General features: G+C 39.7%; 1 protein-coding gene across 1 annotated transcript in view; it reads right to left on the reverse strand.

Annotated features, from left to right (window-relative positions):
- DNAH3 (dynein axonemal heavy chain 3) overlaps positions 1-13399 on the reverse strand; it is a 239369-nt gene that overhangs the window by 81619 nt on the left and 144351 nt on the right. Inside the window, exons 33-36 of the mRNA XM_024560497.3 lie at positions 6651-6870; positions 5947-6081; positions 3871-3982; positions 2138-2379 (exon numbers count right to left, since the gene is read on the reverse strand). Of these exons, the coding sequence (XP_024416265.2) occupies positions 2138-2379; positions 3871-3982; positions 5947-6081; positions 6651-6870 (709 nt within the window). The remainder of the gene's footprint in view (positions 1-2137; positions 2380-3870; positions 3983-5946; positions 6082-6650; positions 6871-13399) is intronic.

Consider the following 13399-nt stretch of genomic DNA (forward strand, 5'->3'; position numbering starts at 1 on the left):
AGACTATCACCATCCTTCTTGAGTGGAAAGAGACACCGTGGGAAGTCCTTGTGTTCTGCAGGCACATTCCTGTAGAAAGTAGTGCAGATACATGGCACAGCCTCCAGCTAGAGACTAAGAAAGTGGTGCTGCTTCCCATTTGCCAACAGGGGTTTCAGTGAGATGTAAGAGCCATAAGATTGTGACCTTGGTTTATCAGGGAAAAGAGGAAACCCCACTGCTTCCTGCTGCCCATCATAAGTTGTGGCTAAAAAGTTCCCTGCATATGACATGGCCCACATCAAACACTCCTAGAAAGAGGTCACTGTGTATGTCCCTAGGAAGGTCCCAGCTGTATGGGGCTGACATCACCAGCAGGTCATATCTGAATATCAAGAAAAGTAAAATATACCCATACTTGTGGCAGTATGATTTACACCCAAAGCCTAGAAGAGTCATCAGGAACTTCACTGATTATGACTCTATACTTCTAATCTTAAGCCAACTGATATACTTACACAGTTTGTAAACTAATAACATAGTCCATATCATATAATACAATTTCTTTCTATTTTTATTTGTTACATAATAATAGTTATATACATGATATAATTAGTACATGTGTATATTTGGATAACTAGGTCTTCCATGGTGAGCATAACTCACCCTTCATCTTGTGAAACTTAAACACAGTAGGAAAATTGATTTGACACTGATATATATTCAGTATAGGAAATCTTCCTTGAAATGGTAATAAATTTTATCTCACTTTAACAGTTATACAGCACTTGCTATATGCCAGGCACTATTATAAGCAGTTTGTAAATATGAACTTGTGTAGTCTTCCTAACAATACTGTGAGGTAGATACCAGTATTCCCACTTTACAGATGATAAAACTGAGGCACAGAGACTAATCAGCTTGTCTCTACACAACTGGTAGGTGGCTGGGCAAGATCTGAACCCACAGTCTGGCTCCAGAGTCCAAGCTCCTTAGCCACTAGACTTCATGTAACAGAATGTATTTCCAAAGACTGTTCCAACAGCATCTCCTACCCCACTTGCACTTTTGCAATGGGACCTTGCCCACCTCCATTAAGGAGAGTCTATTTCTCCACCTTCTTGAATCTGGGAAGGCCTTGTGCCTTCTTTGACTAATAGAATTCAAAGAAAGTGAAGCTGTGCCCATTCCAATCATAGCTCTTAATTTCCTGGAAACTTCCACTTACTGCCTCTTGGAAATCAGTCAATACATAAGAAGTACCACAACCCTGAAACCACCAAGTGAGAAGCCCAAGCCATGTGGAGAGGCCTGGAGGATGAAGTGTTATTTGGATAGGTGGGGAGGGAGGGAGGGATGGAAGGAGAAAGGGAGAGGGAGAGGGAGAGAGAGGAAGAGAGGGAAAGAGAGAGGTGCTAAGGAGAAATGAGTCCCAGACATTGAGTGAAGAAGTGACCTAGGATGTGAATCCTCCAGCCACAGCTGCTCCAGCTGACGTCACAATGATTAGCTGAGCCCAGCTGAGCCCTTCAAAAATTTGTAATCCACAATATCCTGAGCAAAGTAAATGACTGTTTTAAGCCACTGAGTATTAAGGTAGTTTGTTGTACAGCAATGAATAAGCAGAGCATATCCCATATATCAGTACTATGTACTATATTATTTAATTACCAACACCTCTATTTTATTACTCTTTTATTTTTCAGTATATTTTAGTGATTATGCTATTACAGTTGTCCCAATTTTTTCTCCCCTTTCTCCCCCCTCTGCCCTACACCCCTCTCACCCTCCAGCATCCCCCTCTTTAGTTCATGCCCATAGGTTGTACATATAAGGCTTATCTATTTCCTATACTATTCTTAACCTCCCCCCATCTATTTTATGCCTACCAATTAACAAATGAAGAAATTGTGGTCCAGAGAAGTTATGTAACTTGCCCAAAACAACACAGCTCAGTTGTAAAGCTAGAGGTCCAATCTGGTGCCAGCACCAGGCTTTTAACCATTAGACAGCCCTGTCTTTAAACACACATAGCTTACCACCATTAATATAAACAGAAGCATAATTCATGAACTGATAATTGTTACTTGCTTTTGGGGCATTTGTTCTTAGTGCAATACCCTACCCATGTAAAAATGATGTCAGACTCAGGAGCTACCTTTTTATTGTCATCCAGAACAGTGTTCATGTTTTCAATCCAAACAGCATCCACTGGCCCATCAAATATAATCCACTTGCGATCATCAGACATTGAAGATGCTTGCTCCCGGAAAGCATTGGCGAGGACACCGTCTGTCCATTCGTGGCTGATTTGATCAAAGCACCCGTACAGCTGCCCCATGGTTATGGCCTTGGGGTTGATGATCTTGAACACCACGGCATACTCCTCCATCTGGTTGGCTAGGCAAGTTACAAAGGCTCTGGTGAGACTGGAACATTAGACAGGAGATAGTATCTTCTTAACGACCAACCAACCATTATGGCTATGCTATCCAAGGACAGCCTCATAAAATTTGTGCTCAATTTTTTAAGGATTGGGATATCTGGGTAGGCAATGCCTTAGATTGTTAGGTTATTACAACAATTAGTTTCTCACTATGTATTCTTCTGAGGCTCATTTCAAACAGCGCAAACGTGCCAGTCAGATCTGGAGAAACCTGCCTGGGCCTAAAACAGCTTTGGCAGGAAAGGAAGAGGTGCCACATTATTAGGCCTCCTAATATACCTGGCTCTCACAGCTACCCTGAGAACCTTGGCTTGACTTGAGATGAAGAAACAGCTGATGGGTTAAAAGATTCTGGAAAATGATGCCACTTTTCTTTAGCCCTGAAATCTCTTCATTAGCTGCTCGGTAGGTGTCCCCTGAAAAATGCACACTGTGGGAGTACCAGGACTCAACTGCAATGTCCAGCCTAATGGATGACACAGTGGTATGTATTTATTCACAGAAAATAACCATATTTTTACATGATCCTTCAAAGTAAGGAAGAGTTGGCATGTCTAAGCACCATTTCTGCAGAATTCCAAAGCAGAGATGAGGCTGCCTCCTTTCTCTTCATTTAGTTTCCTAAACTATATTCAAATCTTAAAATTACTGAAGCTTGAAATGGCCAAATTAGTTATGAATGCCACGTCAGTCCCCAAAACAAAAACCTCAAAAATCAAACAGCAATTTGATTACCCTATGTTATTAGAAAAAAAAAACCTGTTAAAATAAAGTACTGGAAGGCATTGTGTAAGGATAGACAGCAAGCAATGCTTTCAAAACCACAGGTTTGTTTTAAAAACAAACAAACACCCCCCAAAACTTTCTTTGGCAATAAACACAGCTTCCATTGTTGAGTAGAAGCCATACTAGGTTAGTTACCTGCATAATTTCATGTAATTCTCCCAGTAATCCCACTTACAGCTGGAAAAATAGGCTAAAAGAGGTTTAGTCATTTGCCCAAGGTCTGGGTCTGATTCTAAAGTGTGAGGTCTTATCCTCTACGTTAAAAGGAAGAGAAGGATGGAAGAAAAAAGGAAGAAAAGAAACCATGTAAAGATTTGCTTTTAGAACAATTCTGTTTAGGGCAGTGGCAGAATTTCTCTCACCAGGAAACCTCTGGAAAGCCAACTCTTCACCAATTGAGAAAGTTCCTCCAGCCTTAATGATGTGTACATAAAATCCCGTTGGAAGCTCCCTCCACCCCTTTATTGTTTGCTTGCAGACTTCTGTGTGCCAGGTTCTGTTTCTGGCTCTGACGTTACAATCCAGGGTTTGCAAATCAAAAATAAAGATAAAACCAAAAAAACAACAACAACAAAACCTAGCCTGGCATTATCACCATGGAGCCAGCCAATTGACTGAGGAGTCCCAGCCTCCCTGAAAGCTGGGGCTGTGAGCTTTACCTTTGTTTAAATCACCCAGAGCTGCAGCCAATACTTTATAAGCACAGGTCTTGCCACCCATGGGGTCTCCAACAATCATGAAGCCATGTCTTACCAGCATCATCTCATAGATCTGAGAGGAGACATCATATAAGAAGTCAATCATTACAAACCTCCTAGAATTACAAATTAGTCAGAAATCAATGAAGAATGAGGGGTCAAATGGGATTCCCATAGTCACATTCACCTCTGCTGAACCACAGTCCTTTCTAGGATACACTGTTTAAATACCTTTTGGATGAATAAATATATGTGTGTGTCTCAGATTATTTAAGAGATTGGAGCTATTTACTCTGCACCTGTCTATATGCTAAGCATCAAGTGCATCAAGTGACTTACCTAACATTTCATTTAATCCATTCAGGTGTCATTAATCACCTTCTAATGGTGGAAATAACAAGCTTAGGAGAAGTTAAGTCACTTGCCTGAGCTCATCAGTGGCAGAGCCAGGATTTGAACATGAAGATTCTCTGACTTGCAGTGCCCATAATTTTTTCATTACACCATTTCCATTTGCTTTTTTTTTTGTTTTTGGATTGATTCACTTTATATTTTTTATTTTTTACTTTTATATTACATTTTTTCAATTAAAGTTTACATGCAATATCATTTTGTGTTAGTTTCAGGTGCACAGCATACTGGTTAGACAATCAAACACTTTACAAAGTGTTTCCCCTGATATTTCCAGTACCCACCTGGACCATACATAGTTATCACAATATTATTGACTATTTCCTTTGCTGTACTTTACATTCCCATGACTATTTTGTAACTGCCAGTCTGTGCTTTTCAGTCCCTTCACCTTTTTTACACAGTCCCCTAATCCCTCCTCCCTGCTGGAAACTATCAGTCTGTTCTCTGTAGGAAAAGGAAACAGTGGTAATTTTAACAAATTACATTTCCATTGGAAATATCCTGTGTTGAGGCCTAAATGCTGTTCCAAGTTGATTGGAACTCTCAGAAGATGAAATGTATTTTCTGAGCCAGGCCCCACTCTAAAATACAAGTGACCTTCTCTATCATTGGTTCAGGGATGGTCATGTGACTATCAGCACCTTTCACAGCTAATCCTGAGATTTATGCTGAAGCCACTTGAACAGTGTTGCTTTTTCACCTGTTATGATCTCATCTCAGCCTGAGGCTGCCGAGTGAAGAATGGAGGGTTGTTTTATTTTTATGTCTAGATTTTATTTTTTATTTAAATTTTTTTTTAAAAAATTTTTATTCAGTTACAATTGTCTGCATTTTCTCCCCATCCCTCCACCCCACCCCAGTCAATCCCACCTCCCTCCCCCACTTCTACCCTCCCCCTTGATTTTGTCCTAGTGCCTTTGTAGTAGCTCCTGTAGATACTTCTCCCCACTATCCCCTCCCCACTCCCCTCTGGCTATTGTTACATTGTTCTTAATTTCAATGTCTCTGGTTATATTGATGGAACTGGAGAGCATTATGCTAAGTGAAATAAGCCAGGCGGTGAGGGACAAATACCATATGATCTCACCTTTAACTGGAACATAATCAACAAAAGAAAAAAGCAAACAAAATATAACCAGAGACATTGAAATTAAGAATGGAGTTTTAATGCAAAGAGAGCCCAGAAAAGAAGACAGGTTCCAGATGGTGTTATGTAAAACTCTGGATCCTGCTGTGCCTGAGGCCAACATATTTCTATTCTATACAGGTTAGATAAGTGAATAAATTCCTTTTTGTTGAATAAGGAAGTTTGAGTTGGCTTTCTATCACTGGGTTCTGAGACAGTTCTGACAAATTCAAAGTCCAGTGCCCAAAAGGGAAGGCCCCAATTTTTAAAAAAAAGAAACCCCAAGGAAGATGACTATAGGAAAAATATTGGATTTTAAACTTCAACTTGGAAATGAAATGAGGCATAAAAAATTAAGGTGATTTCATCTCTCCTTCGACCTCCCTTCAGGCACCTCTGATTGCTGTCATAATACCCATGTGCCACAATTATTCTTAATTCCTGAGTTTAGCAAAAAGTAAAATAGGTATCTGCCCATGTGAGCCCAATGAACCAACCTGGATTATTTTCCCAATAAACCAAGGTACTGACTGGAGTTTCATCTTTCTGATGTTCTCATTCAGCACTTCCATAAAAACTTCATAATCTGACTTTGGAAGAACAACCCCAGGGAACAGATCTGATATAATTCCCTGATAATCAGAATTTGAGAGAAGGTAGAAAAGATGAATTATTAGCTGTGTGACCTATACATTGTCCTAAAATGAAATATACAAACATCTTTGAAAAATTCCAAACCTCATTTTTCCTGCACCAAAACTCATCCACAAGGATAAATTCCGACACTATCTGTTCAACATGATTTCCCTCCCAAATAATTTTAAAAGTCAGCAAATATGGAATGAGCCTGTGCTGTCTTCCACTCATATTAGGAATGAACAAGAGTCATGATTTCTGTCTTTATGGTACTTACAACCTGGTAGATAGGCATTAAAATAATTATAAAAGGAAACTAATTAAATTTGATAAAAACAATTACCCATACCTAAGAGTGAATATTATCCTATCAGTGAAACTATCCTTATTAAAATGGGAACTAGACAGAAAAATTGTCATCACCATTATTATTTAACATTTGGGTTAGGGTGTCTCACAACAGGGATACTGGCTGTCAGGAGATGGACAGGGTGTGCAGGGGGTACCAAGGAAGGAAACATTTCACCTTCAGAGGGTGGGTCCCAGAGCCAGTCCCACTGCACACCTGAAAAAGAGGGACATCTTGAGCCAAGAACTTGGCCAGGTTGATATCAAGCAAGGCCCGCAGCAACAGGACACTCTCATTCTCCTCTGGGTACTTGAGCTTCAGGTTGCCAGCAGCAGTGAGCACAGACTTGACAGCGCGCATGCCGTAGTCATAGTGATGCTGAGAGGAGAGCTGCTCAGAGCACAGGCGGTAGGTTGCCACAATCTTCTGGGCGAGACTGGGAGGTAAATACATATATTTGCATACCCCCAGAGAGGACCATGTCCTTCTCAGCACATATTCCCAACATCCTTATGTCCTGCCTCTTCAAAAACTTATTCATAGGAGAGTAAGATGGCGGCAAGATAGGTGGGAGCGGATTCTACTTCCCCTCAACACCAGTGAAACACCTAGATGATCTGAGGAGCAGAGCAAACAGCCAACGGCACTCCAGCATATATGAAGATTGGAGACCAAAGATAGAGGACATTGAAACATTGAAAGATCTGACCACAGGAAGACCAGCAGAACTAACCTGACCCGTTTAAAGCCAGCAGAAGACTTTTTTTTCTTCTTTCTTTCCTCTTTTCCCCCTGAATTCCGTCTTCCTTTCTGTCCTTCTTTCTTTTTTTATTCCCTCTTCCTTCCAACCTTTACCTTTCTTATTCCTTCTTCTTGTCTTCTTTTATTTATTCTTTTGTTTTAATGTTTGTTAAAATTCCTTCTTATCTTGCCTCCAATCTTTCTTTATTCCTTCTTCCTTCCTTCCTTTCCTTTTCTATTCCCTTTTTCCCTCCTTCCCTTCTTATTCCCCCCCCCCTCTTTCTCTTTTTCCCACAGGTGAGACAACAAAACCTGGAGTGCTGAAAAGACCAGAGTTAGACCGTGTTACACCCATAAACATCAGCTCAAGACCAGTGAGCACAGGAGATTAAGGAGACAGCACCACGGAATCCCACTGGCATTCTACCATAGAAGTTCATACCATAAACTCAGGGAGTCGGAATGGATCAATTTAAGAAGCAGAGGCTAACAAGAAGAGTCTCACAAACAATGGGAAGACAAAGAAACAATCCCCAAATGAAAGGAAAGGAGGAAGCCTCAGAAAGAATGCTAACTGAAAAAGAGGCAAGTCAACTATCAGATACTGAGTTCACAGCAATGGTTATCAGGAAGCTCACTGAGCTCACAGAGAACTACCAGAAACTACAGGGAAACTACAATGAACTCACTGCAAACTATAATAACATGAAAAAGGAAATAGAAACTATCAACAAGGGCCAAGATGAAATGAAGAATACAATTTCTGAATTGAAGAACACAGTAGAAGGAATGAAAATCAGACTTGATGAAGCAGAGGATCGGACCAGCGAGCTGGAGGACAAAGTAGAAAAAAACACCCAGAAAGAGCAAGAAAAGGAAAAGAGGCTCAGAAAGACTGAAGAGGGACTAAGGGAAATGCAGGACAATATGAAACGTAAAAATATCCATATAAAAGGAATACCAGAAGGAGAAGAAGAAGAGCAAGGGATAGAAAACCTGTTTGAAAAAGTAATGATGAAAAATTTCCCTAATCTGATGAGTGAAAAAGTGACCCAAATCCAGGAAACACAGAGAGTCCCAAGCAAGAGGAACCCAAGGAGGCCCACTGCAAGATACATCATAATTAAAATGGCAAAATTCCAAGACAAAGAGAGGATCTTAAAGGCAGCAAGGGAGAAACAGGAAGTAACATACAAGGGAGCCCAGATAAAGTTAGCAACTGACTTCTCAATGGAAATGCTCCAAGCCAGAAGAGAATGGCAAAAAAATATTCCAAGTAATGAGAACCAGAGGCCTGCAACCAAGACTACTTTACCCAGCAAGGCTCTCAATCAAAATAGAAAGCCAAATAAGGAGTTTCCCAGACAAAAAAAGTCTAAAAGAATACACTTCCACCAAACCAGCTCTGCAAGAGATGCTAAAGGAACTGCTTTAAGGAAAGGAAGGAAAAGAGAAAGAGAGAGGAACACAGGTAGGAAAAAAAAGCAATGAATAACTACCTGTCAATAATAACCTCAAACGTAAATTGATTAGGGGCTCCAATCAAAAGACACAGAATAGCTGAATGGATAAGAAAACATGACCCACACATAGGCTGCCTACAAGAGACCAATCCCAGGACAAAAGACCTACACAGACTGAAAGTGAAGGGCTGGAAACAAATTTTCCAAGCAAACGGACAGGGAAAAAAAGCAGGGGTAGCAATACTCATATCAGACAAAATAGACTTACAAAGAAGGGCCATAAAGAGAGACCCAGAAGGTCACTTCATAATACTAAAAAGAAGAATCCAACAAGAAGACATAAACATTGTAAATATATATGCACCCAACATAGGAGCACCCAAATACATAAAGAAAATCTTGGAGGACTTCAAGAAAGATACTGACAGCAACACAATTACAGTAGGGACTTCAACACCCCACTGTCAAAAATGGACAGGTCATCCAAAAAAAATATCAGCAAAGATATTGTGTCACTTAACAATAATACCCTAGATGAAATGGACTTAACTGATATATACAGAGCCTTTTACCCCAAAGAAGTAAAGTACACATTCTTTTCAAGTGTCCATGGAACTTTTTCAAAGATAGACCACATGATAGGACACAAAGCAAGCCTCAACAAATTCAAGAAAATTGAAATCATGTCAAGCATTTTCTCTGACCACAAGGGACTGAAACTAGAAACCAACCCAAAGGAAAAAACCCAAAACACTCAAAATCATGGAGATTGAATAGCATGCTATTAAACAATGAATGGGCCAAGAACGAGATTAGGGAAGAAATCAAAAACTTCCTGGAAACAAATGAAAATGAACTCACAACAACCCAAAACCTATGGGACACAGCAAAGGCAGTCCTGAGAGGGAAGTTCATAGCAATAAAGGCCTACCTTAAGAAGATAGAAACATTTCAAACAAACAATCTAACCCTATGCCTACAAGAACTCGAGGAACAACAACAAAGACAGCCCAGAGCAAGCAGAAGGAAGGAAATAACCAAGATCAGAGCAGAGTTAAATGACATAGAGACTAAAAGCACAATTCTAAGGATCAATGAATCCATGAGCTTGTTCTTTGAAAAGAAAACAAAATCGAAAAGCCTTTAAGTAGGTTCATCAAGAAAAAAAACAGAGAGGATCCAAATAAACACAATTAGAAATGAAAGAGGAGAGATTACAACTGATACCACAGAAATACAAAGGATTGTAAGAAATTACTAGGAAGAACTGTATGCCAAGAAATTTGAAAACCTGGGTGAAATGGACACATTTCTAGAAAAATATAATCTTCCAAAACTGAATGAAGAAGAAGCAGAAAACCTGAACAGACCAATAACAGCAAAGGAAATTGAAGCAGTCATCAAAAACCTCCCAACACACAAAAGCCCTGGACCAGACGGTTTCACAGGAGAATTCTACAAAGCATTAAGGAAGAGCTAACCCCTATCCTTCACAGACTATTTGAAAAAATCCAAACTGATAGAAGACTCCCAAACTCTTTTTATGAAGCCAGCATCATCCTATTCCCCAAAACAGATAAAGACACAATGAAGAAAGAAAACTTCAGGCCAATATCGCTGATGAACATAGACACTAAAATTCTCAACAAAATATTGGCAAACTGCATCCAGCAATACATTAAAAAGATCATACACCATGACCAAGTGGGATTCATCCCAGGGATGCAAGGATGGTACAATATTCCCAAATCAATAAACATACTGCATCACATCAACAACAGCAAAGACAAAAATCACATGATCATATCAATAGATGTGGAAAAGCATTTGATAAGGTACAGCACCCATTTCTGATAAAAACACTCAGCAAAGTGGGAATAGAGAGAGCATTCCTCAACATAATAAAGGCCATATATGAGAGACCTACAGCCAACATCATACTCAATGGACAAAAACTTAGAGCTTTCCTACTAAGATCAGGAACAAGACAAGGATGCCCTCTCTCACCACTCCTATTCAACATAACATTGGAAGTCCTAGCCGCAGCAATCAGACAAGAAAAAGCAATAAAAGGCATCCAAATTGGAAAGGAGGAAATGAAACTCTCACTGTTTGCAGATGACATGATAGCGTACATGGAAAACCCTATATACTCCACCCAAAAACTACTTGACCTAATAAATGAATTTGGCAAAACAGCTGGATACAAAGTCAATACTCAGAAATCAAAGGCATTCCTGTATACCAACAACGAAACTGCAGAAACAGAAATCAGGAAAAAAATCCCATTTGATATAGCAACAAGAAAAATAAAGTACCTAGGAATAAACCTAACCAAGGAGGTAAAAGACCTGTACTCAGAAAACTACACAACACTGAAGAAAGAAATGAAGGAAGAAAGAAATGAAGGAAGACACAAACAAATGGAAGCATGTACCATGCTCATGGATTGGAAGAATTAACATCATCAAAATGGCCATACTAACCAAAGCAATTTATAGATTCAAAGCAATCCCTATTAAAGTACCAATGACATATTTCACAGATATAGAACAAACATTTGAGAAATTTATATGGAACCATAAATGACCCCGAATAGCGGCAGCAATTTTGAGAAAGAAGAACAAAGCAGGAGGGATCACAATACCTGATATCAAACTGTATTACAAGGCCACTGTCATCAAAACAGCCTGGTACTGGCATAAAAACAGGCACATAGACCAACGGAACAGAACAGAGAGCCCAGAAATAAACTCAAGTCCTTATGGTCAATTAATATTTGACAAAGGAGGCAGGAGCATAAAATGGAGCAAAAACAGCCTCTCCAATAGATGGTGTTGGGAGGTCTGGATAGCTACATGCAAAAAAATGAAACTTGATCACCAACTTACGCCATACAGAAAAAAAATTCAAGATGTATAAAGGACTTAAATATAAGTCGTAACACCATAAAAGTCCTTAAGGAAAACATTGGCAGGAAAATCTCAGACTTTCCCCACAGCAACATCCTCACAGACATGTCCCCTAAAGCAAGAGACATAAAGGAAAGAATAACCAAATGGGACCTCATCAAAATAAAAGGCTTCTGCAGGGTAAAGAAAACAGCATCAAATTACAAAGAGAACCAACAGTATGGGAAAACACATTTGTTAATGATACCTCAGACAAGGTCCTTATCTCCAAAATATATCAAGAACTCACACGACTCCACTCCAGGAAGACAAACAACCCAATTAAAAAATGGGCAAAGGACTTGAACAGACACTTCTCCAAGGAAGACATACAGAGGGCCCAGAGACATATGAAAAGAAGCTCAGCATCACTAGCCATCAGAGAGTTGCAAATTAAAACCACAATGAGGTACCATCTCACACCAGTCAGAGTGGCCAACATAAACAAATCCACAAACAAATGTTGGAGAGGACGCGGAGAAAAGGGAACCCTAGTGCACTGTTGGTGGGAATGCAGACTGGTGAGGCCACTGTGGAAAACAGTATGGAATTCCCTGAGAAAACTAAAAATGGAACTGCCCTTTGACCCCGCAATTCCACTGCTGGGATTATACCCTAAGAACCCTGAGACAGCAATCCAAAAGAACCTGTGCACCCCAATGTTCATAGCAACACAATTTACAATAGCAAAGTACTGGAAGCAACCGAAGTGTCCATCAGCAAATGAGTGGATCCAAAAACTATGGTACATTTACACAATGGAATTCTATGCAGCAGAGAGAAAGAAGGAGCTTGTACCCTCTGCAACAGCATGGATGGAACTGGAGAGCATTATGTTAAGTGAAATACACCAGGTGGTGACGGACAAATACCATATGATGTCACATTTAACTGGAACATAATAAATGGAAGAGCAAAGCAGACAAAATATAACCAGAGACATTGAAGTTAAGAACAATCTAACAATGGGCAGGGGGGCGTCGGGAGGGGACAGTGAGGAGAGGGGATTACATGAACTACTATAAAGTACACATGGACCAAATCAAGGGAGAGGATGGAGGTAGGGGAGGGAGGGGGTTTTGGCTGGGGTGGGGTGGAGGGATGGGGAGAAAAGGCATACAACTGTAATTGAATAATAATAAAAAATTAAAATTTAAAAAAAGAGATAAAAACTTGTCCATGCTCTTGATGAAAAAGCCCTATGATTTGAAGGCCTTCTAGTAGTGTTGCCATGATGTAAGGAAGCATTGTAACCCTCAAAGTTAGATGAAAAAAAAGCAAGCAGACACACAGATATATAACATATGGCATGAAAGATTGTATGTGTATATACTTTTACATGTTTATATGAATGTATGTGTACATACACAGAGAGAGACACATACATATACACATTTGGAGATAATATATCAAACTATTAATAATGTTATTGTTAATTCCTGGAGAGTGTGATTAAGGGTTGCTGATGTGAACCTCACTTTTTTAACTTCTGTAACATTACAATTTTTTCAATGTCCATGTTTTACTTTTTAAATTTAAAAACCAATTCAAACTTTAATATAGTCAGTACCCAACACATGTATACTCACATGTACTACCATTTCTTATTCTGCTGGGCACACTTCTGGATCACATAATCTAGCCTCCCATGCAGTTGCGGTGGTCACACCACTGAGTCCTAGCTAGTGGCATGTGAATGAGAGGGGAGTATACTACTTCCAGGGTTGGTCAATAGAAACTCCCTCTGTGAGATCCTTCACATTCGTGTGTTGTAGCAGTGACATATAAGGCACTGGGCACCTTCTTTTGG

Source organism: Desmodus rotundus, chromosome 1 (genome assembly GCF_022682495.2).
Source record: "Desmodus rotundus isolate HL8 chromosome 1, HLdesRot8A.1, whole genome shotgun sequence".
Taxonomy (NCBI): domain Eukaryota; kingdom Metazoa; phylum Chordata; class Mammalia; order Chiroptera; family Phyllostomidae; genus Desmodus; species Desmodus rotundus.